The 25,883-nt window shown below is 41.0% G+C and overlaps 2 protein-coding genes across 8 annotated transcripts; both read left to right on the forward strand.

The window, feature by feature from the left end:
• The first annotated feature begins 2,373 nt into the window (after positions 1-2,373).
• On the forward strand, positions 2,374-3,949 carry LOC119735408 (alpha-N-acetylgalactosamine-specific lectin-like). The gene has a single exon (XM_038209107.1). It carries the CDS (start codon positions 2,491-2,493, stop codon positions 2,992-2,994), a length of 504 nt encoding a protein of 167 aa, XP_038065035.1. The 5' UTR covers positions 2,374-2,490; the 3' UTR covers positions 2,995-3,949.
• A 2,909-nt stretch (positions 3,950-6,858) lies between these two features.
• Positions 6,859-22,351, forward strand: LOC119735730 (serine/threonine-protein kinase Chk1-like). Of its 7 annotated transcripts, none has more exons than XM_038209631.1 (13): positions 6,859-6,963; positions 7,862-7,942; positions 9,874-9,973; positions 11,050-11,173; positions 11,984-12,118; positions 12,890-13,078; positions 13,684-13,788; positions 15,424-15,510; positions 16,510-16,609; positions 18,477-18,660; positions 19,797-19,928; positions 20,409-20,510; positions 20,986-22,351. In XM_038209631.1, exons 2-13 carry the CDS (start codon positions 7,878-7,880, stop codon positions 21,079-21,081), a joined length of 1,419 nt encoding a protein of 472 aa, XP_038065559.1. In that variant the 5' UTR covers positions 6,859-6,963; positions 7,862-7,877; the 3' UTR covers positions 21,082-22,351. The 7 variants fall into 7 exon arrangements, with proteins under 7 accessions (XP_038065559.1, XP_038065560.1, XP_038065564.1 ...); XM_038209632.1 differs by having other exon boundaries at positions 6,884-6,970; XM_038209636.1 differs by lacking the exon at positions 7,862-7,942 and having other exon boundaries at positions 6,887-6,963.
• Positions 22,352-25,883: the final 3,532 nt, after the last annotated feature.

Below are 25,883 nucleotides of genomic sequence, written 5' to 3' on the forward strand. Positions count from 1 at the left end.
GTTTTATGAAATACGGACTCATCGGTGGTATTGCGCATGCTCATGCATAGATAATTAGAAGAGGAACTGGTCACGTGAGAGGGTTTAACCAATAAAAGGGAAAAAGAGTCCGATTTTCATACAAGTCCGATTTTCATATGACACCGGCGACAGCGGTGCTATCACCAGCGCAAGATGTCCCGATCTTTTCATAACTACAACCTTCTTTTATTTGGCAACTGCCGCCATACTTACTGCAGCAGTCTCCACGTACGGTCAAGAATTCGGACGTTGCTGATGAAGTGGTGCTCTTCAAGGTCGGCTCTCCAAGGCCTATCGCCCTCCACCATGAATTTGCACCAAAAGCTAAGCAATAAATATAAGTAATACATATACACAGTAAGAATACCAAACGAGATTCCATGTAGATCTTATAAATCATCTCAAATCAGTTTGACAATTTAATTCAATCATATGACATGTTTCACGCATGCGCAATATGGTACGTGACTATACCTTTTGAAGAAGCAAAACGTGCGTCCGAGACAAAATAAATTGTTATCTTCCCTTTGCAAATGTGATTGCGTTAGAAATGTTTCGACCTCAGATATTGGTGTATTGGGAGTCTGCAGACTTCTTGTCTTCTTTTAATTCAATCAGAAAACGATCAGTCACGAATTCCAACTCTTCCTGATAATGCCTGGACAAGAAAACTCTTTCTTTTAATATAAAATACATTCTCTTCATATTTGTGAACTGATGTGTTGTTTGCTGAAAATGTGCGTGCATAAGGGAGCTCTGGTAACTTCCAGCCATCTGGAAGTATATTCGGTAACGGAATGTAGTCTAAACATTCCAGGGAAATTGATGCTACACAAAGTCTTACGCTTACGTTTAAGTATATTTCGTGTCCAAATGGACATATGGTTAATGTTGACTGGTACAACAATAGCCTTCTCGTATTCATATTCGGCAGGTTGTTAATTTATGATATTTATATTTTCTGTTATCTCACCAAGTTTGAACAATATTAAAAACAAAACCAATACCACTATGAAGGGATCAATTATAAGTTACAAAAGCCAATAAATAATAACTGTTGTTTATTTCTGTCATTACCAAGTGATGCAGCAACATCATCTTACCAATACAACTTTCATTATTGATAGCGTCTAGAATTTTGTTTTGCTTCCGTTTTCATTGACTGTGTTCATAAATAAAAGGCCTACTGAAATTACAACAAGCCAACTGCTGTCACCGGTAGGCCTACAGTGTCGCACATTAGAGTTTGCCTTTAATTGACATGCCAGCAAAATCAAGACTTATTAGACAAAAACCACTTTCAAAGTTGTCTAAAAATTAAAAAAAAAAAAAAAAATAATGTATTCCATAAATTAAGGTACCAGCTCGCGATATTTTGACCCCAAATGGAAAAAAAGATTGACAGGGCATTCAATAATAAAGTTTTTCAAAATAACTTGAAGATATGGATGTTCATTCCGCATTAATTGTGGCCGATATCAGACATTATTTACTCCAGAAATGCCAAATGTCATGTCAAAAACCATTCACGGTTTCACGTGTAAAGGGGAGACCAAACAAATTAGCCGCTATTTGGTGTAGTGTGTTTATTTCAAAATGCATTTTGTTATGTCTTACCCAGGATAACAATGTTTATTGTGAAAGCAACTTGCGTAGACTACAAATAACAATTTTGTGAATGATTGTGTAAGAAGACAACATTTGGTTTTGATTTGATTAGATTTGAAATGGTTTATTTTATTCAACCATGGCAGCAAAAAGCTGAATTGCGGTTAATCTACATCCAAAAAATAAGAGAGTTTCAGTAATACTCAATACCCTAAAAGGGCCAGGTTATTTTGACCATCTCTCAGCCGGGGGGGGGGGGGAGGCGGTTCCAAGCATGCCAACTTTTGAATGTTTGTTATAATTTCACACGTTATCAAGTGGGACATGTGATTAATGGCGATACATTTTGATATGCCTGAATAAAATTAAAATTGTGCAATAGAATTTGTTTGGCTTTCATAAAATCACAAAGCCATGCAGGCGCAGCCTGCACGTGAAGCCTTGTTTCCATTTGCCGACTGCCCCATATAGTGGCAAGACGTGCTTGAAAAGAGACAATATCTTAAGTCATTGCTCTAAAAACAATTAACAAAATGGCGTTGACATGTCTTTCTATATGAAATGGTGTATATAAATACCGTCCATGCTACTAAAAGAAGATGACGTGAGACTTTTTTTCAGGTGATGTAATTTTTTTACTTCAAGAAAAATTTGGCTGTGGCCACACCTCCAACCTTCATTGGCCAATTAAAACACTCCACACGACGCTTGACGCCACTGAAGCCTTCACGTCGGGAGTATATTTACCGAATTGGGACCAAACGAACGTTTATAGCGGTGACTCTCATCTCTTAGTCTCACCCTGCAACTGCAATTTGGTTTGTGACACTCAGCAGTGTAGGAAGACAACTTGTAAACAACATGGCTTTCATGCGAGCCTTGTGCTTCGTCCTGTTGGTGGGTTTTGCCGCGGCATGTAAACCAGACTGCTCGTTGAAGTGCCCACCAAAATGTCCACCGATGTGGACTTTCTACAACGGCAACTGCTACCATTACTTCGGCACCGCCAAGACCTTCGCTGAAGCTGAGAATCACTGCAAGGAGTTCACTCAGGTCGGCCAGGGTCACCTGGCGTCCGTAGTCAGCGCCGAGGAGAATGATCTGCTGCTCACGATGTGGAAGTCGGCCCGTGGGACTACAGCCGGCGGCATGTGGATCGGCTTTACTGACGAGGCAGATGAAGGGAACTTCATCTGGACAGATGGGTCAGCGGTCGGCTTTACCAGATGGAGAAGTGGCCAGCCCTGGAGCCCAGCTGGTGATGCGGACTGTACCGAAATGAAAGAAGGATGGGATGGCGAATGGAATGACACCCAATGCGGAGACACAAACGCCTACATGTGCAAGATGGCCACTACAAAGTAAATCGCCCCACGACGGACGACCACGGAGTTTTGTAAGAACTAATTTGTAACATCAAACCTGAAACAAAGCGATACCAAGTCGAGGTCATCGACCATAACCACCAAACTGTTCTACCAAACGGACACCCACAAGCAGTTTCACTTCAAAACTAAACGGTTAAATTTGGTGGTGCGGACTGCTGTCCGGCCGCACGGTAAGAATGAAATCGTTTGCATTTCACACCTTCATGGCTTACACGTTTAAGAACACACACATCCTTTCACATAATTTGGTTTTGACCAAGTTTCGATGTAAATAGAGAGACGTTCATTAAGATCACAACCATCGGTTAACTAACCTGCTGGTTTAGGCCCACGCTTAAGCCGCACAAGTATCTCCAAACACTAAGGAAACAAGGAACAAAAACGTTTTCAATTAGGATCCTCAGATGACAGGCTCCAACATTTTTTTGCTTCGTTTAACGGAGCACCTTGCTTTAATTTTATATTCATTTACTCTCGAAATCTCCTCCAATTTACTTTGCCGTTTAATGTTCGATTTATTTTTAATTTTCGGTAAATTCTGTTATTGTTTAGAATGTAAGTTTATTGACGTTTAAAGTTCAACTCTTGTTATTGTTTATGTATTAGTAGAGAACATTTGTTGGTCAGTTCCACTGTCTAGGTGCAAATCTATATGCTCTGATTTTTAAGGATGGACTAATTAAAGATATTACGTTAGCGAATGTAAAAAAAACACCTAAAGGCCATCAGCCTCGGTCAAAAAATTTGGCAACCGGTATCAAAATGAGAGCAATAATCGCCATAGCAATTTTTGGCAAGGTATACACCTCCAGAGTTGGAAAATATGTGATAGTATTGCAGCTGTTGCAGCTCTTTTGGGTGTTAGGCCAAAAAAAAAAAAATTCGGTCTCTGGTCAGACCAAAGTTCCGGAATTCACGCGGCCACGCGGCATTTTTTTTTCTTTTTTTTTTTTCTTCAAGCTTGGATTGTACAGACAATGTGGGTACTATTTTTGCTTTTTTGGTGTCCTCATGTACATTGGGGTCCTCCATAATTTGCCTTGGTGATTTCGATCATTTGCCTTGGTGCAATTTCCCATTCCTTGGTGCTCTTTGGTAAAAAAACAAATGAGGAGGTGCGGAAATAGAGGGCGCTGTTGGAGCTACCGCGGAACATTTTGGAAAAAAAAAGATGGACGCGCATGATTAAAATCGACGCGCGCGCTGACCAGAGACCGACTTATTTTTTTTTTTTTTGCTTTATCACCCTTTTTTCAAAAAGTCCATCAACATGCTTGTTATTACTCTAGGGTCGGTAAACCTTGCGCATGCGCACTATAACCATTTATGCCCTGATTTGATACTGACCAAACCCCCTGGCCCGGCTGATGGCCTACTGGATCAATTTTAATTCATGCCGAAGACACCAGATACATTCAGTCCATTCTTGGATAATTTGCAACGGAATATTAAGACTTGATACTAGTTGTCAATGCTTAACCTACCCGCCGACGAATTACCGCTGAGACAATGGGCATGTTTTTCTTTAAGATTTGAAATTCTAAACTTTACATTTTTGTGTCATCATTATCCATTGAAGGTCTCCAAATTGTTACAACGTGTTTTAACTAAAATTTGTTTCTTTGACATTTTTCTTATTCTTAAAGTCGATTTTTTTTATTGCCCACTTTGTTGTTGTTATTTGCATGATCAATCTTATTTTAAATCTACTCTATAAAATAATCGTAGATTAAAAATGTCGCATGAAACATTGTGATGTTTGGAGAGATTGTTTTTAAATTTTGAATCGAAAATGCCGTGCCACGAGTAGTAATGGACCTATCCAGTAAGCCCGCCCGCTGCGCACTGGGCAAATTAACACGTGCTCCTCTCCAATGCCGTTGTCACGGTCTCACTGGTCTCACTTCCTGCCGCGCGCAACCTAAGCGCGTGCATGTGCATGCATGTCGGACATAAATGACGGCTGTGATTGGTCAGAATACCATGGGGCGGTGCTTACTGGATCGGTCCATTATCAACAACAGACTGTCCCATGCAGTATTCAGGCAACTTTACAATTGACGTCTTTCTTGAATGAACGACTCGTTGAGCAAACACCTCGCCACTATCGATAGCCACAGCCAAACATCTAGTAATGTTTGTTGGACACATACGATAATTATTTTGACAAATTGTGCCTTTGATGATGCAGGCCTGGCATTTGACAAACCGTCATGAGCATGTCATGAGGAAGATGTTTGGTTATAGGGCCATAGAAGATTTCTCCATTGAAAATATAATACAGGTGGAGTAACAAGCATTTGCCCCCCCCCCAATCCATTAAATTAATAGCAATATATCTCCACGCCTCTCTTTTTTCTCTTTTTTATTTTTTTTTTGCTTTTCCAGATGGGGGCAAGTGGCACCCCTTGCCCCCCCCCCCCCCCCCAGCGACGCCCAAAGTTGTTCCCTTGTGTACCTGTCCTCGGGACAATGTAGAACAAGTACACAGAAAGCAATTGCACGTCGTACTTTTATGATACAGTTCCACAAATTAGTGTTTGAAAATGTTTTTATTTTTCACTACAAGAGAATCAAGCCAATTATGAAACCCGCCACCATCCTGGCGACCCCATTAATGGCTGGTTGGCGGTGAACGCGGTGTTCTTTCGAAAACACTCAACGATTTACTTTCTTGCCCGAAAAAAATACAATTCAATTCCAGTCAATGTCAGTACAAGTCACACCGAGTCAACCGAAATAAACCGGCACCCAAATTACAGCCATGAACTTCTAATGCGAGTTATCAACGGAACCCACATAGTGCTCCAAGTACCGTGCGAAACATATAGCAGGGTGGATGGCAAAACAACGAGACTCGAATGTTTGCCTTCTTGGTAAGTTTGTGGGGTGTTTTTTGCTCATGAAAATGTTCATATCTAGGAGCAAAAGTGTGATGTCATTCTGGGCAGATCGAAACCTCAATGTTTATGCTATTTCAGCACAAACAGTCGTCCGCATTTTGGGTTAATATGCTTTTGTAAGCTTTTCTTTGCTGTGGTGATTCGATTGTTGTGTTAGTGCATGGCAGTTATCCAGTTAGCAAATTTTCTCAAAAATGTTTCCATGAACAAATAGTTAGGTTCACAATTTGAACAGAAAACCCCAAAGCTTAGCGTTGTTTTCCAAAAATGACATCACAGTAACAGCACCATCAGTTGTCCGGGAAAGTATTTCTTAAGAAACGTTTGAAGAAGTGAACTTACCAATACATTTAGATAAGACAAGAAATGTACATTTTAGAGGAGTAGAAAGCTGCACATACATGCAATGCGGTCATAATACAAATTCATCTCATAGACCCTTTTAATGTAAATAATCTAACAAACAACCAGACTTTTATTTTTTCCCTTTTTTTAAATATTGTTATTGTTGATGCACACCTTAGTGCAGTGATACCGCGCTCATTCCTACGACTGTACTCTTAGTCTACTGATATTGTAAAGAGCGCCCTCTCAAATGGCAACAAACCTTACAATTAGACAGCAATAGATGGCGCCCTAAAAATACCCAAACGAACATGTCTTGTAACTGGACTCCGATTATTATAAATGTACAGAAGTTAGGTGCAGAGACCGTTAACACGACGACAGGTATTTGACTATAAAGGACTATTCTATTCTGTGACAGGAGGTTTACGCTATAATAAAAATGTCTCATTTTATACTTTAAAAGTGTATTGCTCTTTTGATAGAATGCGTAGGTCATTTTATATTGTGTTTTTTTGTTGTTGTTCATTTCATAGTAGTTACTGATATTTAAAAATAAAATGAATTCCTATAATTCCTTTTTTTCCCCCCAGTATGTAAAGTGTAGCGGTCTAACAACAACACGCATGCAGCACTTGCATGCTTTCCGCGGGATTTATGTATTTGGCCAGTCATGTCGACGATGAATGGATATTTTTGTAACTTGTAAGTAAAAACAAATCAAATTTCATACCTAGACATCACTTGACACCCTGTGCACAAACCCTATGAGACTGGTCTGAACGATTCCAATTGTTTAATTGAACTTTCAAGGCTCTGGCTCAGGACACGCTGGAGGATTGTTTTGCAAAAGGGAAAGTAACGTCTGAGATTTCGAATGTCAGACATGTCAGACAAGTCGACCGTTGAGACAACTCGACTCGGGACAACTCGACCGTTGAGACTGCTCGATTAATGGAAATGAATACACGTGGAGCAGAAAAAGTTGCACAAATCTGTGGCAAGACCGATCCCGGGTGCGGCGCGGGCATACTCGATGTACAGAGGGCGTCGATCGCGTCGGGCCGGTGCGCCCCGCCCGGCCGCCAGGACCGGGCCCGGCACGCGGGCATGTCGACCGGCGCGGCAAATGGGTGCACAGGCCCGGCACAAACGATGCCACCGTGCACGGTACGGCCACGTTGACCGGGGATGCGCGCACGTGGCCTTGAAAAAAACGAACGATGTGCACGGACAATCACGCTGCGTTATATCGGCTCTGTTATATGCAACCAAAAAAAACTCATGTGTCATCACTCCCAAACTGCGATCAGCCGCCATCAAAATCCCCAGGACTATCCCCGAAACTAGGCCCAAAAACATGCGAGGCGACTTGTCTCAACAGTCGACTTGTCTTTCCATTTATCGCACATACGGTCGAGTTGTCTCAACGGTCGAGTTGTCTCAACGGTCGACTTGTCCCGAGTCGAGTTGTCTCAACGGTCGACTTGTCTGACCCCCGAGATTTCCTATACAGGATTGACCTACCTATCCGCTATCGCGCAAGAGCATTTATGCCTATTTGATTATAGGCCCTACTATGTTTTTTTTCTGCAGACATAATTAGTCCAAGATGGTGACCCCATTTGTGGAAGGCTGGGACTTTGTGCAGACACTGGGGGAGGGGGCATATGGAGAGTAAGTCAGGAACTGTTTGCGTCTCATAATCTATTTTTTTTTCATTTGTATTTTGTATTTAAATCTTTCAAGAAAGGAAAGTTTTGTAGTGTCTCTGCATGGAAAGTATGTCTTTAATATCTCCCCATGTAGACCCGTGAACGTGGCTTTGTCACGCCCCAACTATCGCATCGGTCCCAACTATAGTTGGGCCTGTCCCAACTATAGTTGGGCCTGTCCCAACTGTAGTTCCATAGTTGGGCTGGCCCAACTATAGTTGGGCCTGTCCCAACTATAGTTGGAACGGTCCCAACTGTAAGTTCCATTGTTGGGCTGGCCCATCTATAGTTGGGCCACTCCGATCTTTTTATTTTGCGGTGTCCCAACTATAGTTTACATTGATGTACAACCATAAAACGTTCCCTACAGCTCTGATACACGTCTGACTTTACTGGGGACCACTGAAATTAGCTATTGATGGGGCGAATCTATAGTTGGGCCACCCCAATCTTTTTATTTTGCGGTCCCAACTATAGTGTACATTGTTGTACGATTATAAAACATTCCCTACAACTCTAATACACATCTGAATTTACTGGGGACCAATGAAATGATCTATGGGTGGGGACCATCTGTAGTTGGGCCACCGCAATATTTTTATTTGGCAGTCCCAACTATAGTTTACATTGATGTACGATTATAAAACATTCCCTACAGCTCTGCTTACATGTCCGACTTGGGACCTTTGACATTAGCTATGGGTGGGGCCCATCTATAGTTGGCCGGCCATGGTAATCTTTGAATTTTCGCCGCGGAACATTTAATCCAACAAGATCTATCAAGCATGAAGCATCCGGCGCAACTCCAGTCCTAACTATAGTTGGGCCGACCCAACTGCCGCACTATAGTTGGGACAGTCCCAACTATAGTTGGGACCGATGCGATAGTTGGGGCGTGACAGCTTTATTACATAGCCACGCTTCAGTCTATAGTAAAAAGACTCTATTGTGATCCGCGGTAAAGATGGAGTGACCGTTCTAGCCGAATTTCGGCAACATTTGACAGAATATTTGCATACAAAAATGAGTTGTACAGAAAATCAGCAGAATTTTGTTTTCGGCAGAATTATGAAGATGAAGGAAAAATGAAAAAGATTAGAGAAATATGGCACATGTGGTTTGAAAAGCCTTCATTTATTGAAAGATCCCTGAAACAAACCCTTGCACAATGGACCAGCAATTATACTGGGTGATTTGACAGACTTTCGAAGTGGATTTAGCAGAAATATATATGGTATTACGGTCAGCCTGCCATGTAAGACGGTTAGTCTGGTACCCACTCGTGATACTCCAACCGTTTTGCGCATGCGGAACTCGGGGTACCAGAGTGTCATGCCTGTCTTAGATTTCTGATCATTTTGAAACATTCGTTGTGACAAAGTTGTGCCGTATTTTACATCAAATTTCTTGGCAATGATAGATCCATCACTCGCGTATATTCACAGGAAGCCCAACAAGTAAGTGATTCACCCATGGGCAAAATTATACATGGTCATATGTAGGGGATCAAAAGATAGAACGCTTTCGCTTGTATTTACCCGAGGGAAGCGCGTGGCGTTGTATACAACGCCACGCTCACGGGTCTACTCCCCATGGTACTTTACATACCATGCCTGTATTTTGTGAAGGCATAAAGACATTTATTATCAAGTAAACTTGAATCCTTGATCCTGATTGGTCGATCCATGGCAACAAGCCGTGCTACATATAACCATGTTGACATATGACCAGATAGTGTACAAACGTGTTTACTGTTATTTCTTTTATTAATCCATATATTATTCCTCGCACCATGCTCGCACAGTCGCAGCAGATTCAGAGTACGAGGTAAAATTGAGCAAAATTGTATGTTTGCATTTAATGGATCATGCTTATTGTGTTGTGTCTCCCCAGGGTGAAGCTTGCGGTCAATCGTAGCACACAGGAGGCTGTAGCTGTCAAGATACTCAGTCTGGACAAAGCAAAAGGGGCCCTAGAGAATGTCCGCAAAGAGGTACATGTAAATCCCATAGCCAGTAGTCTTGTAGTTGATGAGTGCATCGCAAGTCCTTACCTAGTCTCCCAGGTCAATCACAAGTCATTCAGTCACAGCTAAATCACCGCGGTAAGCGCATTTGGTTGGAATTTATTCACTCGCGCTTGCATTCACTCACGGCTGCTTGTTGCTTGTACTGAATGCATTCTGAGGTGTTAGTGTGCTGGAGTAGGCCAATCAGGCTATAGAGAAGTCAGCATCATCAAGGCTCGCAACCAATAGAGGCCCTGTCACACTGTCTGCGATCTTATAGGCGCTCTCACTGGGGCGCAACAACAACTACTAGATCACAGCGACAACTACATAGGTCGCCAGATGGGTGCCAGAGGGTCTTAATGGTCCCCGATGAGCACCAAGGTCTTTGAACATGCTCAAAACAATCGCAACACCTCTGCGCTCTGGCCAGGGCGCCGTAATGACGCAACTCGGGCGCTGTGCGAGCGTGAATCGTGCGACATTGAAGTGGCATTGAGGCAGCCTATAAGCGCAAGGCAGTCGATGTAGTCTCCATGAGAAAGTAACTCGACTGCGATGATCTTGTAGAATAATTTTGAAACTGGACTGTGTATTGACCGTTTTGTCTTGGTATTTATACAGCGCAAGTGACGTCACATGAGCGTATTTTGGTCGAATAGAGAGCGCGACGCATGCTACTAGGACGTATCAACAGCGAGCTGAGCGTAGTGTGAGCACAGTGACAGCGCAGCACAGCGACTAGATCGAGTAATTGAGCTTGACAGGGGTGCATAGAGAGCGAGTTGAGTGCATCGTAAGCGCGGGAAGAGCACAGTATGAGCGTAGCTTCAGCTTCTTTGAGACAGAAAGTTGTCATTTTCTTGCGTCCTCGCTGCGATTGTTAAATTCATGAAATATTTTTGGTCGCCGTAATGTCTCCTATGAGAACGCAAATAATGTGACAGGCCCTTAATTAAGATTTCCAAAAAAAAAACTTCCAACATTCATGTTTTCGGCAAGTCCAGTCTCTGTCTGTTTTTGCTGGTGACCTTTTGATCTGTGCCCTCTGCCCTCTGCAGGTCTGTGTCCACAGGATGATGAACGACGATCACATTGTTCGCTTCTACGGCCAACGCAAAGAAGCCAACATTCAGTATCTCTTCCTGGAGTACATGAGCGGGGGAGAGCTCTTTGATAGAATTGGTGAGGTTTTCCTGGAGTGTTTCAGTGGGGGAGAGCTCTGTTTGATATAATTGGTGAGGTTTTCCTGGAGTACATGAGCGGGGGAGAGCTCTTTGATAGAATTGGTAAGGTTTTCCTGGAGTGTTTCAGTGGGGGAGAGCTCTGTTTGATATAATTGGTGGGGTTTTCCTGAAGTACATGAGCAGGGGGAGAGCTCTTTAGTAGAAGTAGTAGGGTTTTCCTGGAGTATTTCAGTGGGGGAGAGCTCTTTAATAGAATTAGTAGGGTTTTCCTGGAGTATATCAGTGGGGGAGAGCTCTTTGATAGAATTGGTAGGGTTTTCCTGGAGTACATGAGCAGGGAGAGAGCTCTTTAATAGAATAAGTAGGGCTTTCCTGAAGTATATCAGTGGGGGAGAGCTCTTTGATAGAATTGGTAGGGTTTTCTGGACATTTTCTGTACCTGTCAAATGTCATCCCCTCATGCCCCCAGCACCCCCTTTCCCCAGAATTTGATGGATTTTAATGTAACTTCGATGGAGTGATCCTTGAATGGGGCTTCATCACAACTCTTCCGATATTGGAGGTCAAAGGTCATGCAGGGGTCCGGTGAGGTTGCTGTGTATAAAATTCACAAAATGTGACTTTCTAAGAACGGTGTGTGGACCACTTGTTGATACACTAATTATGATTTTCAAGACCGTGAATATTTACCATAATTCACAAACAGCGTGTTGCCTTGGATGACCAGAAACTGCTGGTGTTATGCGTTTGGGTCCAAATTGTTGAGTAACTCACCCATAAAATTGAAATAATTTGTTTTCTCTTGCAGAGCCTGATATTGGTATGCCAGGCAAGCAGGCCCATCGGTACTTTGTTCAACTGATGGCCGGCGTTGAGTATTTACACAAGAAGGGTGTGACCCATCGAGATCTGAAGCCAGAAAACTTACTTCTGGATGATAACGGTAAGATGAACATCTTTGAGATTTTTACAATTTGTTGTACTTTGAAATGTTGTTATGAGCTTTTCCAAGTGTTAACACACACTATTACAGGCACTTGTTCACTGGGGCTAGCTCCCACTGTCTCAGAATTGATGGCCCAATGCGTGACATCATCACTCTGTGTGTTCTTCTCATATGTGATATGACAAAATGGCAATGGAACTACGTATGGAAGCCAATAAGCCAGTTCGGTTTCTCGATGAAGCAGTCAAAGGTCATTTGGGATAAAATCGTTGACGTGATGACACGCGATGTTACGCGGACGCCCATTCTGCTTGTAATAAACATGCGAGCGTCGTGCGCCCGTCGCTGTGCGCATTCATGCGCCTTTGATGAGTGTTTGATTATCCCAAATGACCCGTGTCCCATATCATTGTGCGCATGCCAAACTGGCTTTATATTGACATGGGATCTGTACCTATGAATTTACCGTGTTTTCAACCTCTCATTCTTAATTTTATAAATGTACCAAACATGTCTGATTGCAGTTGGAAGCTTTTAAGAGTGAAGTTTTCATGGCGTTTTTTCGCACATTTTTGTGACATAAATCATGACTCTGCTTCCTCTGCAGCTGTACGTACACGCATAAAATTGGCATAGTGCCAAACTTTTAATTTGAACACGACCTCGCGTATGCTTACATGGATCAGTCATCATCATACGGATACATGACACTTTCTTTCCCGGATGCCGATATTGTCTAATGTTCTCGTCTTTGTAACTTGTTTCCAGATAACCTGAAGATCTCAGATTTTGGTCTAGCCACGGTCTTCCGGCACCAGGGCAAAGAGCGTCTGATGGCCAAGTGTTGCGGGACGCCTCCCTACGTCGCTCCAGAGGTCATGAAGAAGGAGGAGTTTCCTGCCGAGCCGGCTGACGTCTGGTCCTGTGGGATCGTTCTTGTGGCCATGCTGGGCGGAGGTTTGTAGCTAAAATCACACGGTCCTTCTGCATCAAGAGCAAGTTAGATCAATGACAAAAGTCAACTAATAGTTGATTTGCAACGTAACTTAGCCCAAGGGCGGATCCAGGTTTGGATCAAGAGGGGAGTTTATCTCCCAGGAAGGGGGGGGGGGCGTTAGCAGGCATGCAAGTTTTTCTCGGATCCCCTGATTTCCTTGTTTTTTACTTCTCATGAATGCCATTACAAATTGGAAAACACTGTACAAAGTCTTGTGTGGTTTGTAATTCCCTTGGTTTTTTCCCTCTAAATTCCCAGTTGCATGCCTGAGTTAGAAGACATATTGGCATGTTTTCAACATAATTGTCCTTTTTTGCGGGTTTCTCAGTAAGGGGAGCAGAGATTAGACCCTCCAAATTCAGCTGATTTTAGGGTTTTTTTTTTTTTCAATTGTAACTACATATTTTTTTAAAAATTTAAAATATATGTACACGTGTACAATTTGTACCTCAAATTTCAGGAAAAATTATCAAGTGTCCACTAATATCCTTGTGTATAGTATAGCATTGAAGAGACACACGTGTTGCTGCCCATGTGAATTGTTCGTGTTCTATTTTGGTAACAGAACTGCCGTGGGATGAACCGACGTACGAATGTAAGGAGTTCCGTGATTGGTTGGATAAGAAGATGCACCTGTCGCCGTGGAAGAAGATCGATCCCTTGCCATTAGGTGGGTTTGGGGGCTGTTTTCCAAGGCCCATCTTTGTCTCAAACTCAAGCTTCATCTTTGGAAAAATGTTCATAATGTTTCTCTTGTTATACAAAAGGAAACAGATCAAAACTTTGGCCTTTGCAGAAAGTCGAACAACATTGAGGTGGAGATTGAGCTGAAAAAAAAATACCTCCATTAGGCCAAAAAAAAAGTCTCCGGTTTCTGGTATGCGCGCGCGTCGCCGTGGCCATGCGCGTCGGCAAAATGAAAAAGGTTTCTTTTTCAATACAAGATGATGTCTCAAAACCGCCAAACTCACTGGTTTGACTGGAATCCTGCTGCTGCACAATTTTAACATGTTTTTAGATGGGGTTATGATCGAGAATAAGCTTTATGTGGCCTCTCTGGACTCCCATATATTTGCACTGAGTTTAGTCGGGCACCATTTGCAGTCATCAGCCGACATTTGAAGCCAAAAAAAAAAAAAACCAGGTAAAAAAAAAAAAAAGCCGCGTCGCCACACCACTTTTGGGGCAAGCTCCATACCAGAAACTGGAGACTTTTTTTTTGGAGATTGAGTTTAAAAAAAAAAAACCAACAACATCTATTACTGTTGTTACTGTATGGGCTCCATGGACTAACTGTCGAAGGTTGCATGCCTCAACAAGACGAAAAAGGCTGGATTTTGGTCCTTCTGTTAAAATTAAAAATTGAAGAAACCAGTCTGGAAATCAGAATGTTGCTTAGCTAGCTTCAGGCATGCAATTTTCCCTTGGATTAACTGATTTTCTCTCTTTCTGATTCCCTTGTAAAAAGACTGCAAAGAGACTTGTAATGCTTGATATTTCCTCTTTTTGTGTGACTTTCGTGTTGCATGCTATGTAGTTTATAGGCATGTAGCTTTTCATCAGATCAGGTGATTTTCTTGTTTGTCACTTGTGCCGTTAAAAATTGAGAAACACGGTATAAACTCTTGTAAAGCTGAGAATTTCCTCTTTTGTTGTTACTTCCTGGTGCACAAAATTGTTGTGTATCTTTGTATAGTGTGGAAATGTGCTTTGAAAAGCTCTTTCAGATAGTTGTTACGATGGAAAGTGTTATACAGGGTGAAAACAAAACAAATGTCGGCACTATTGTTTTAGTGAAGTTCTGCATGTAGCACTTTCAAAATCTAAGATATAAAAGCCCAATTCCTAAGCTTTGTTTTAGTCCAAGAATCATTCAAATCGCTCGTGTAATATTTAAGTTAAGGAATTTTAAGCACAACCACCATTTTAAAGTTCTGTCCACGGATCACCAAAAGGTGCAGCAAAACGAAAACAAATCACATAGGGATGTGCTTGAATTGTTTTCGTTTTGCTGAAAGAACGCACAGTGGTTGTGTTCAAAATTCCGTAACTTGAAAAGTACATGAGTTATTTGAGTGATTCTTGTTCTAAAAGAAAGCTTATGGACTTTCATATCCCAGATTTTGAAAGTGCTACATGCAGAACTTCACTAAAACAATAGTCCCGACATTTGGGTTTCGTGTTTTTTTTACTCGCCCTGTATGTGCATTACAAATGTATTATTTATTTCAGTGCCCTGTACTGACAGTGATTTCCTAGTATTTTAAGCACATCTCGTTCATCAATTGTTAGTCTTTTTTTTCAGCATTACTTCGGAAAATCTTGACGGAGTCTCCTACCAAGCGCTGCACAATAGCCACACTGAGGAAAGACAGATGGTACAATGGCAAAAGTGAGTACCAATTTGTTTTTAAGATCAATGAACAAATTACTAAAACAGATGATAGATTGTGTCATTCAAAGCCAACAATTATCATTATGGAGGGAGGGGTTGGTTGTTAAATTTTGTTCTGGTTGTTGCGGCGCAGTCCTTGAAAATGTTTTTTTTTTTACAAAGAGAAAAGCTGCCTTAGCAGGCTGATTGCCATACAAAAATTGTTATAAGCAATCTAACATCTTCGTCTGGGTTAAATCATTGATGTAAAACCAGTCACTAACAAAGATATGGATGTCAATATTCTAGAGTTGTTAAGTTATTTCAAGTCAAATCACAAGTCAAATCACAAAGTCCTCCAGTCCCTAGTCGGCTCACAAGCTATTTGAATTAACTGCAACAAAGGCATTCTTTTGTTGCTGTTTATTTCCGGTTGCTAGAGATCTTGCTAGTGACTTGACTTGTAATTGACATGTAGTATGACTTGCGACGGACTTGTGATTGGATTCGTGGCCTGACTCGTAAATAGCTAATTGGTAGACTTGTAACACGGCTGTTAACCCTAACTCCCTAGCGTCTTTTACTAGGAACTGAACCAAGTCCATCAAAATTCATCAATCACTGTGCTTCACGTATAAAACTGTACATGACATAATGGAATCCACCACTGACGCAATATGGACTTGCTAAACATGGCTTTTATCACAATAGTAGTACAGGAAGCTAGCCAAAATCAATCAGATACCCCTAGCACTGCTTCAGGCCATTAGGCCAAAGTCCATCATACTCCATCAATATTTAGTCACGCCAGGCCTTCTGGACCAAGCCCCCAAAAATCCACCAAAATGGGGGATGGATTTTAATGGAGTTGGGGTGGTAAGGGTTAAGGATTGTCTTGGTTTCGTGGTGTGATTTGTGACTGGCTTGTATTAATAATCACATGTAATGGACTTCACGACAATTCTGCAATATTCTGGTTTACTACTTTATTTAAAAACATTGGTGGTTTCTTCCTAGCTTGGCCTCACAGACCCCCATCAAGTTCACCAACAAGTTCCGGTTCATTCAAGCGTGTCTGCTCAGGCAATGACCTTTCACCTACGTCATCTATCAGAAGGTAAGAGTGCAGAGTATTGTTAGTTGTTTGCCTTTTGCCGTCAAAATGTCACAAGCACTGCAACCTTGGAAAACATGTGGCTATAACTTGTTTCTATGTGCAGCTTGATCTTGTTAAGCACAAACTAGTGAAACAAAACAAAACAAAACAAAAAATATTGTAGAGAAATGAAAATGTGATTTCAAGAAAACGTTTTTCAGGAATAAAGATAATGCTTTTTAACTCATGATCGTGCTGGTAAACACAGCAGCCCAATTTGATTCTTCATCTTAAGCATTTTGGACAAAAGTTTGATACAGAACTGTAATTCAGTTCTTGTAAAGGCTGTTTCATAAATCTCGTGAATGCGAATGCGAAGCGAATTTGACGTCCCCAAACATTCACTGCGAAATTTGCTGGAGTTGAAATCTGTTGAGTATTTGCAAATTCACAGCACGGAAATATGCCTTGATGTCACAAATTTGCATTCACGTTCACGCTCACGCTGGGCACTTTCAATCACAAGTCTTCCAAATCTCTAGGCGATAACCTATTCATTTGAAATGCTCTTGGTCCTCATTCATCCCTTGTTAATTGTTACTTCATCTTTCTGGTAAAAAAGCAACTCAGAATTATTCCGCTTGCAGTTTTGAATAGAAAACCTGTGACCATAATCATGTTGCAGCAGAGTTGCTGACTCGAGTCATGTGACTTGGACTTGAGTCGGACTCGAGTCGCTATTTTTGTGACTTGTGACTTGACTTGTAAATACCAGCTTTGACTTGTGACTTGACTTGGACTTGCAAACAATGACTTGTGACTTGACTTGGGATTGCAAAAAGTGACTTGTTACCAACCCAAGTCAGATGCTACTCGAGCGACCCAATACACTTTAATTAAGCTACATGTATTATACTTTTAATTAGCTTTTTCATTCCAGAAAATAGACCTCAGTGACTGAATCCAGTAAAATGAATAGTTCCCACTAGTTTCAAAAGTTTTCAATAAGACTGTCACAACAAACTACAGTTTTCAATGACCAATTGTCTCTTGCTTAATGTATTGGTTGAACAAACTTTGAAAGGAACCTTTCATGAAAAGAAAGCAGGCCTTTGTCAATTGCATGTAAAATACCGGATAGCCTAACCCGTTGGTAGGCGTATAGTATACATGAAAATTGAACAATTAAGTGTTAATATACTACATGTAATGAAGTGAGGAAGTCTTTTTTTCACGGTCATCTCAACATTTATTTCTACATTGTAAAGTAAATTTATTAAAGAATACAAAGGGCTAATATCCGACAGATATGTGATAAACTACAAGAATAGTAATTGCAACACATTGAAAAAGGGGAATTAAGGAGGCATGTTCAAAATAACTTGTAAGTTGACGCCAGGTTAATTCTTTTAGCTTATTACAGCTGGACAAAATAATGTGCAACTTGACGTGTTCTTGGACAAATATACTTGTGACTTGACTTGTGTTTAGACCAAATGACTTGTGACTTGACTTGTGACTGGACCTAATGACTTGTGACTTGACTTGTGACTGGACCTAATGACTTGTGACTTCACTTGGACTTGCAAACAATGACTTGTGACTTGACTTGGGCTTGCAAAAAATGACTTGCTGCCACCTCTGTGTTGCATTCATTTGGATTTTTCCAATTCAAGTCAACGTAACCGAAGCGAAGCTGGGAGGAAAAATAGTCTGGTACCTTTGTGCACCAAAACATTATTTTTTATCATTCAGTACGTTAATTATTGGATACAGGGAACATGACTGAAAATGGTGGCAGCATGATAAAGGTCTATAGTCATAACTGTTTTCCATTTTACAATCCTCCCCCTTTTTCACATCTTCCCCGTTTGTGAAATCAATACAGAGAGAACTCAGCCACGTTCTCCAGCTCCCAGCCCATACCGCACGCCGTCCATGACATGCCCACACCAGAAACCACCAAAGAATCCGTGGAGAAGTTAATCCTCGGCGTCAGCTTCTCACAGCCGGTCCACATTGACTCCTTGCTGCTGAGTAGTCAGATACAGTCAACGCCCGGTAGCTCACAGGTGAGTCAACAACTTTGCTGGATATCCCTCAAGAACGGACAGTCCAGGTTCAGGTGGATTTTTAACCCTCTCCTTTCTAGGACATCTTTTGTCGATGAGAAACCACCCCCCTGCTGCTAGCCATAGGTGACTTAAGTTGATCCATCCCAATGGATATCCCCCAGGAACGAACAGTCCAGGTTCAGGTGGATTTTTAGCCCTCTCCTTTCTAGGACATCTTTTGTCGACAAGAAACCACCCCCATATAGGTGACTTAAGTCGATCCATCCCAATGGATATCCCCCAGGAACGAACAGTCCAGGTTTAGGTGGATTTTTAACCCTCTCCTTTCTAGGACATCTTTTGTCGATTAGAAACCACCCCCCTGATGCTAGCCGTAAGGGACTTAAGTCGGTCCATCCCAATGGATATCCCCCAGGAACGAACAGTCCAGGTTTAGGTGGATTTTTAACCCTCTCCTTACTATGGACGACTTTTGTCGACAAGAAACCACCCCCTGCTGCTATCCATAGGTGACTTAAGTCGACCAGGAAACCACACGCCAAACACCCTCAACACAGATGTAATTCACTGCTTTTCAACAAGCTAGCATGTTTTTGTGTTTTGCTGACCATACATCAACCTTACATAGGCTGCAAGAGTGTTTTCAGATTGTTCTATTATGTAGTTTCTTCAAGGTAATGTTGCAAAAACTTGAGACAAATGCTTCAGAAGTATCCATGCACGATTTCAGGTATGGAGTGCCATTTTGTCTTGTGTTGAAATGGCTTTCAGTTTGATAAACGAGAACAGAGCAAAAAATAGACATAAAGAGTAAAGTTCAAGACCAAATTTTAATCACAACCTTTTGCATTCAAATAGTACCACTTTATTCAGGCTGACCATATCCAACTTATAGTCGCTAGGGATAAAGTTAAGATTCCAAGCTTTAAAATGGTGTAACAATAATGGTGGTGCATGTACATGTTTCTGTCCCAATGCTAGAGCCTCTCAAAAAAAAAATGCCGGATTTTGGGACGCGCTCTATTTTGGTTTCCTCACAATAGTAAAATGGTTAAAGACCAACACAAGCAGCAATATTTATTTTTTAGTTTCCATCATTACTTTGTTTTTGTTCTTTCCCATTGTCCCGACAGACACCTATGCAGAGACTAGTTAAGCGCATGACCAGGGTTTTCACCAAACTTAGCCCCGACGAAACCATCAAGAAACTCACTGCCGTACTAGAGAAGATGGGCTACAGCTGGAAAACGACAACGGCAAGACAGGTCAGATATGTTAGCCTGTATAACTAAAAGAATACTTATTGGACAATGCCTGCTGAGTGGGGAGTGCGGCCTAGTTGTTAGGGTTCGTGACTCGTGATCAGATGGCGAGGGGTTCGAATCCAGCTGTTGGCAATATGTTGTGTCCTTGGGCAAGCCACCCCACATGCCTCTCTCCACCCAGGAGTATAAATGGGTACTGGCATTAGCCAGGGAGCAACCTGCGATGGACTAGCATCCCATCCAGGGGGAGTGGAAATATTCTCAGTCGTTGCATGCTACTGAAACCGGAGATAAATGCCGGCTTGATGGGCCACATTGGCTCGTGGCAGACTTTAAGTCTTTTTTTTTCACTGCTTAAAGACAGATTCTGATTTCAAATTTGGAATCGATTCTATTCTATTCGGCTCTAACCTCGAATCGCCCAGATTGACTTGTTGATTTTGTGTGACTGAGTACTTTTTGTGTTTTTGTTTGACACAGGTCACAATCACATCTCTGGATCGACGGAAGAACCCGCTGATCTTCAAAGCACACCTGCACGAGATGGACGACAAAGTACTTGTAGACTTCAGACTATCAAAGGTAATACATACACGGTTCCGGTCTTTAATATGTCACTGGAGTGCCTCTATTTCAACTTGGGCGCCGATTTTGTATTTTAAGTAGCCTATACAGGGTGAGACCCCTCCCCCCTTCCCCCCCCCCTTCCAAAGCGGAATATGAAACCAAGAACTCTCGATTCAGGACAGTAGTTGTTGATGCAGAGCTTTTTTTGTGAACCACATATAAATGCCCATAATTTAGCACCCGGGAAACCTTTGGTTACGCATATTTGCGGGATTTAGAATTGCGCGTTTATTAACAAATGTTTTTTGCAACACAACTTGGAGAATTGTGTGGTATGGTTCATGTGCTGAACGTTGCTTTAATGTTTACTTTTAATTAAAAGGGAACCTAGTCAGTTTCCCATCATGGTTGTTTTTGTTGGACATTTTCCCAAAGTCCAATTCGAAACACTGAATCGTCTTTATTTCCAAAACCTTCTTCCACTTTTTAGGGTGATGGTATCGAGTTCAAGCGACACTTCCTCAAGATAAAAGGAAAGCTGGTGCACATCACCACCAAAGTACCCCTGCTCTCCCCTTTTGTCTGAATGGCCTGACCCAGCTGGGTCAGAGGTCACAACACTCAGCATTTCCCGATTGAGGGTAGCAGTATTAATACCAACTCTTCCATTAATTATGAAGGTAGTTTTGTATCACTATTTTTGTCAGGGTTTTATGCGATCACGAGTTCCTACGATCAGCTTGTTCCACAATCCACAGTGCCTGAAAAAAATCTCGCAATCTTTGGAACTTCAGGAATTGTGGCCTTTTACTCATGATCAGGTGGTGATTCGTTGTGAACGACGTCAACTTGTCATCAAATTTGGCAGGCTTGTTGTTTGAGAAACTTGAGTTATTTCAATTCAAACTTGGCCCAGTTACACTGCATCTGAATCGCATGGGTGCCACTGCCAATTGACACATGTGTCCAGGGATAGCTGACTGTCAATTTGTGTGTTTGCTGAGTTTGGCATGATGATAAATCTCCAGATACCTTTAAATCTGCAATTTTTTTTCTCATCGTTTTCCTGATTCAAGATGGATAAACCAACCATTTTATAAAATTGCATTGTCCATGATAGTCAACACACAAGCTTTGACAAGTTAGGAGGAGAGAATTGACCAGAAAATGTTGATCAACTTACTTCCTTTTCAATAAATGAATCAAAAGCAACATTTATAATTATCATCCTGTATTTTAAGGTTTACACTTTACACAAAAGAGTGTTTTCCCCCATATTTTATCAAGGTATAATGTATTATATAAACTGATGCATTGAATGCACTGCATACCTTACAAAAGCGTCATAGAAAACAGCAGTTACAAGTGTTGAGCCGGATATATACTATTATTGAAGGCAAGTTGTCAAAAGCCCATCACAAGCCAATCAATGTCAATGTTGCCTATTTTTTTTTTAAACATGAAATGTACGTTTTTGAGGTTTTGGTTCCACTTCTTTTGACTCACTCTGTAGATCTGACTTGCGAGGACTTGCTGATGTCAACTCTACTGCTATTTCATGTTCCTTCGGTTGTGTAGCCTGTTCTCTAAATATCTAGAAGCCAAATAATGAGTTCCTTGCTAATTTTCAGCTTATCTGGAACCGGAAACCGTTAATTATATTCTCGTCGTCTTCACTGTGCCAAACAAAAATGATTGGATTTTCATGTGTACAATTTCTTTAATCTTTTGTTCCGATCATCACGTTTGCTAACGTTTTGCATTTCAAGATAATATTTTTGTAATCTTAAAAGAAGCTTTTTGGAAAAAAAAACACATTGTTACAAAGTAAATTAAAGATCCACTGGAAAAAAATATTTCTTGGCTTCTTTGAAAAAAAAAGAAGTCTTTGTCGGCAATTCCGAATGAGTGAATTTCTCAGCTTAAAATGTAGGTCCTGTGAATATTACACAAATATTGACTGCTTCGAGTGGTGTAGTAAAACTAGCCTCCCGAGGTGATCCATGAAGCATTCTATAGAATGCTCCATGGATGACCGAGGGAGGCTAGTTTTACTACTTGGATAAAGCAGTCAGTATGTGTTGACATCTCTCCCACAGATTCTGCTTGATTTTAAGCGGTAACTGATTAACTTAATCTGAATACAATTAAAATGTATTTCCATTTGAATACGAAATTAGTTACAAATTTAACTGCACTTTTCCAAACTACCCCTTCACGAAATGTTTGAACCCAGCTCTGTAGCGCTAGCGCTTGGGATCAATACGCGCAACGCGCAAAGCACACACCTGTATGCATAATGCATTTGCACCATAAACATCTAATAATTAGATGTACATGTATATGATACAGTACTTTGGTTGCTACGCTACGGGTATAGTACTTTTGGCCGCGCACAGCAAGACAGCAAAAACAGAGAATGCCATGGGACGCGCTCTGTGTTGTTTTGTCACTTGTGCTTTGTAGTTAAATTTGGTGCTTATGTAACTCAGAAAAGGGACACAGTAGGAACTCGCAACATTAAATAAATCTGAACTAAAATTCAATCTTAACCAAAAAAGGGTGAGGAGAAAACGCAGGATAATTGAAAAAAAAAACATAGACAGGGAAAACAAATTATATTTCTGAGAAACGAGCCAAAGAACACTATTTATTCCAAGTTAACCAAACAAAAGAAAACGATTTTAAGTAAGAGCTAATACTAAAATTAATCAAGATTTCTGGCAAACAAATCAACTTTACAGAATCCTGAATTTAAGACCAGAGCTGAGTTTAAAACAAGTTTTGAAATTCAAGAGAAAGGATGAATAAATCGTCAACAACCAAGCACTTATGACCACCAATGAGGATGAACAAAGGACCTTCCGGCATGCAACTTTTCCCGGATAAGCCCATTTCCTCGTTGTTCACTTTATACTTATGCCATTCAAAATTGAAAATCACTGTACAAGGTCTTTTTACGATTGTAGTTTCCTGTTTTGTTTCCTTCTCAGTTGCATGCCTGGACCTTAAACCAGAAACGTCAATTCTTTAACCTAGAAACAGAGACTGAAAATATACCGAACATAATTGGAACAATTAAACGGAGTTACAAGTTAAAGCCAATGCAGTTTGCAAGAAACAATTACAAAATACCACAATGGGGCATTAACAATCGGGCATTAACAACCTATAAAAAGAACCAAAAAAGTAACAAAGGTTTAAGATCAATGTATATACATGGAGTAAATTTCTTAACACTAAACTATGTCTTTAACACTATCGTTAAGTTATCTATAATCGTCTAAACATTATCTTAAGAAGTGTAAACAAAAACAGGGGGAAAAAGAAACTCCTACAAAATAAAAGGCAAATCCATTGCTGAAATTGAACTCAATCAAAATATTTACGTAATGTACAACACCTTGACCTTTCCTGTTTATTATCTTTCTTAGACAAGTCAATTTAAATTGATAAGAATGCTACATACACCAGTTCACTTAGGATGCTGTACATCTGGAAATTAAAGTGTTCTCAGAATTGACGTATCGTGTCTTGTACCGTGCCACCTGCTTCATAAAATGTTCTGACCATAAATGCCAATTGGACAGCAATAAACTGTGGCCTTGCCATGGCGACTTTGAAATGCTGTGTCTAGCAGTGTGCTTGACCTTAATAACTATCCCTTAAAAATAGCAGGAATATCAACATTGTGTTTGTTGTGTTTTTTTGGGGGTAGTTACAAATAATTGTCTGGATCACTTTTTAATGCATTATTCAATATAAGTAAAACTTGTACTGACTGTGGTCAAAACCCAGACTGAATGATGGTTGAATGCGGGGGAAAAAACCTGGTAATCTTTCCAGTTTTTTGTGGGAAACAAGGACTTATCACAATCGACATTTATTTTTAGTGGTCGGATTACGTATCTAATCACTGGGCTATTCGTGATTACATACATTTCCATCAAAATTTCTAACATGTTTCAAGCGTTATGTATGGTCACGGTCTATTTGAATATACAAGGGTTGTAATATCGACTTTAATATATCAAAATATACAACAAAATATCCAATGTCTTTGTTATCTCCCAAGTATTCGTCTATACTGAGTTATTTTATAACAATTTGACTTAATACATTTTCGGATTTTATTTTTTGAAATTAAAACCCTCTATGACATAACTAGACTACAACTTGTGTGTGCATATTCTATCTGTAGTAAGCATAATTCACTTTCCCTTTACGGTCATCATAGTGACGGACAAGCCGCAATAAATTACCATTCACCGGGTAATATGTTCCTTTCGTGACATGAGCATCACATTCAGACCGCATGAATGAGGGTGGGTGTGATTTAGGGGAGGTGCGATTAAGAATTCATACATGTGGAACTTCAAGTAACCGCTCACGACGACGATGTTTTGAAACTTTTGATTGTGTGTTGGGAATATCTAATGAATTTGCAATGAGAGACGTGAAGAATCGTCAACTGAGGTAGTGCGCATTATTAAACCGCTAATTAGCACCTGCACCTTCCGAGTTATTTCAAAAAAAAAATTAAGGCGGCCTGACGTATCGATGAAGAAGATCTTGTTAAGATCAATACGTTAGGCCGCCTTAAATTTTTACATTTGTATATTTCAGGTCAATCCAGTCAGAAAACATTTGCATTTTATTTTACTATTATTATTATTATTATTATTATTTTATTTATATTTAAGTGTTATCCCTAGGCCGCCTCAAGTTCATATCGTGATTTTAAACCGAGCACAAACGCGGGTACGGGAAGGCGTTTTTTTATGCTGGATGACATCATTGGTATTACATCTTGTGATACATTTTTACTGAGTGCCAGTCAGCCACTGCCAGCTGCTGCCCGTCCGCAGTGATTTTGATTCCATGGGGGTCGTACAAACCCTGGGCCACGCAGCTGACAAACTGACCGGCATAGTTATAGTGGTGTATGTGACCGGTGTTGACGGACCCTGTTATCGCTGTAAGGTAGATACCCGAGCTGTTGCTGCATACACCCCTGCAGTATTTCACCGGTTTATCGTCGATGGTTGGCTGGATTCTGGTAACAGTCACGGCGTTGCCATTAGAAACCTCCACTATCTCCACTAGTCCCTGCTCCACGTCACTGATCACAATCCAACCATTGCTCAGTACAGCCAAGAAGCGAGGTGTTACCTTCACTGGCATGGTGTGTAGGATCTCACCATTCCTAGGATTGTGCTCAGTCAATACCTTTCTCTTCTCATCGCCCGCTATGATGTTACCGTTGGGCATGACAGCCACGCTCACGAGCTTCACGACTGTCTTGCCAACCTCATCCTCGGGCACAGTGCGGAAATCAAACTTGAGCGTGGTGTCCCTATGGTAAACCATCATCTTGCCGGGATGAGC

Source organism: Patiria miniata, unplaced genomic scaffold, assembly GCF_015706575.1.
Source record: "Patiria miniata isolate m_02_andy unplaced genomic scaffold, ASM1570657v1 HiC_scaffold_29, whole genome shotgun sequence".
NCBI lineage: Eukaryota > Metazoa > Echinodermata > Asteroidea > Valvatida > Asterinidae > Patiria > Patiria miniata.

What these genes read in the sequence shown, in the direction of transcription:
- LOC119735408 (XM_038209107.1), top strand. Translation starts at nt 2,491, where the DNA reads ATGGCTTTCATGCGAGCCTTGTGCTTCGTCCTGTTGGTGGGTTTTGCC.
- LOC119735730 (XM_038209631.1), top strand. Translation starts at nt 7,878, where the DNA reads ATGGTGACCCCATTTGTGGAAGGCTGGGACTTTGTGCAGACACTGGGG. An exon ending in GGGGAGGGGGCATATGGAGA is followed by an intron (nt 7,943 to 9,873) that starts GTAAGTCAGGAA and finishes GTGTCTCCCCAG; the next exon opens with GGTGAAGCTTGCGGTCAATC. An exon ending in CTTACTTCTGGATGATAACG is followed by an intron (nt 12,119 to 12,889) that starts GTAAGATGAACA and finishes ACTTGTTTCCAG; the next exon opens with ATAACCTGAAGATCTCAGAT.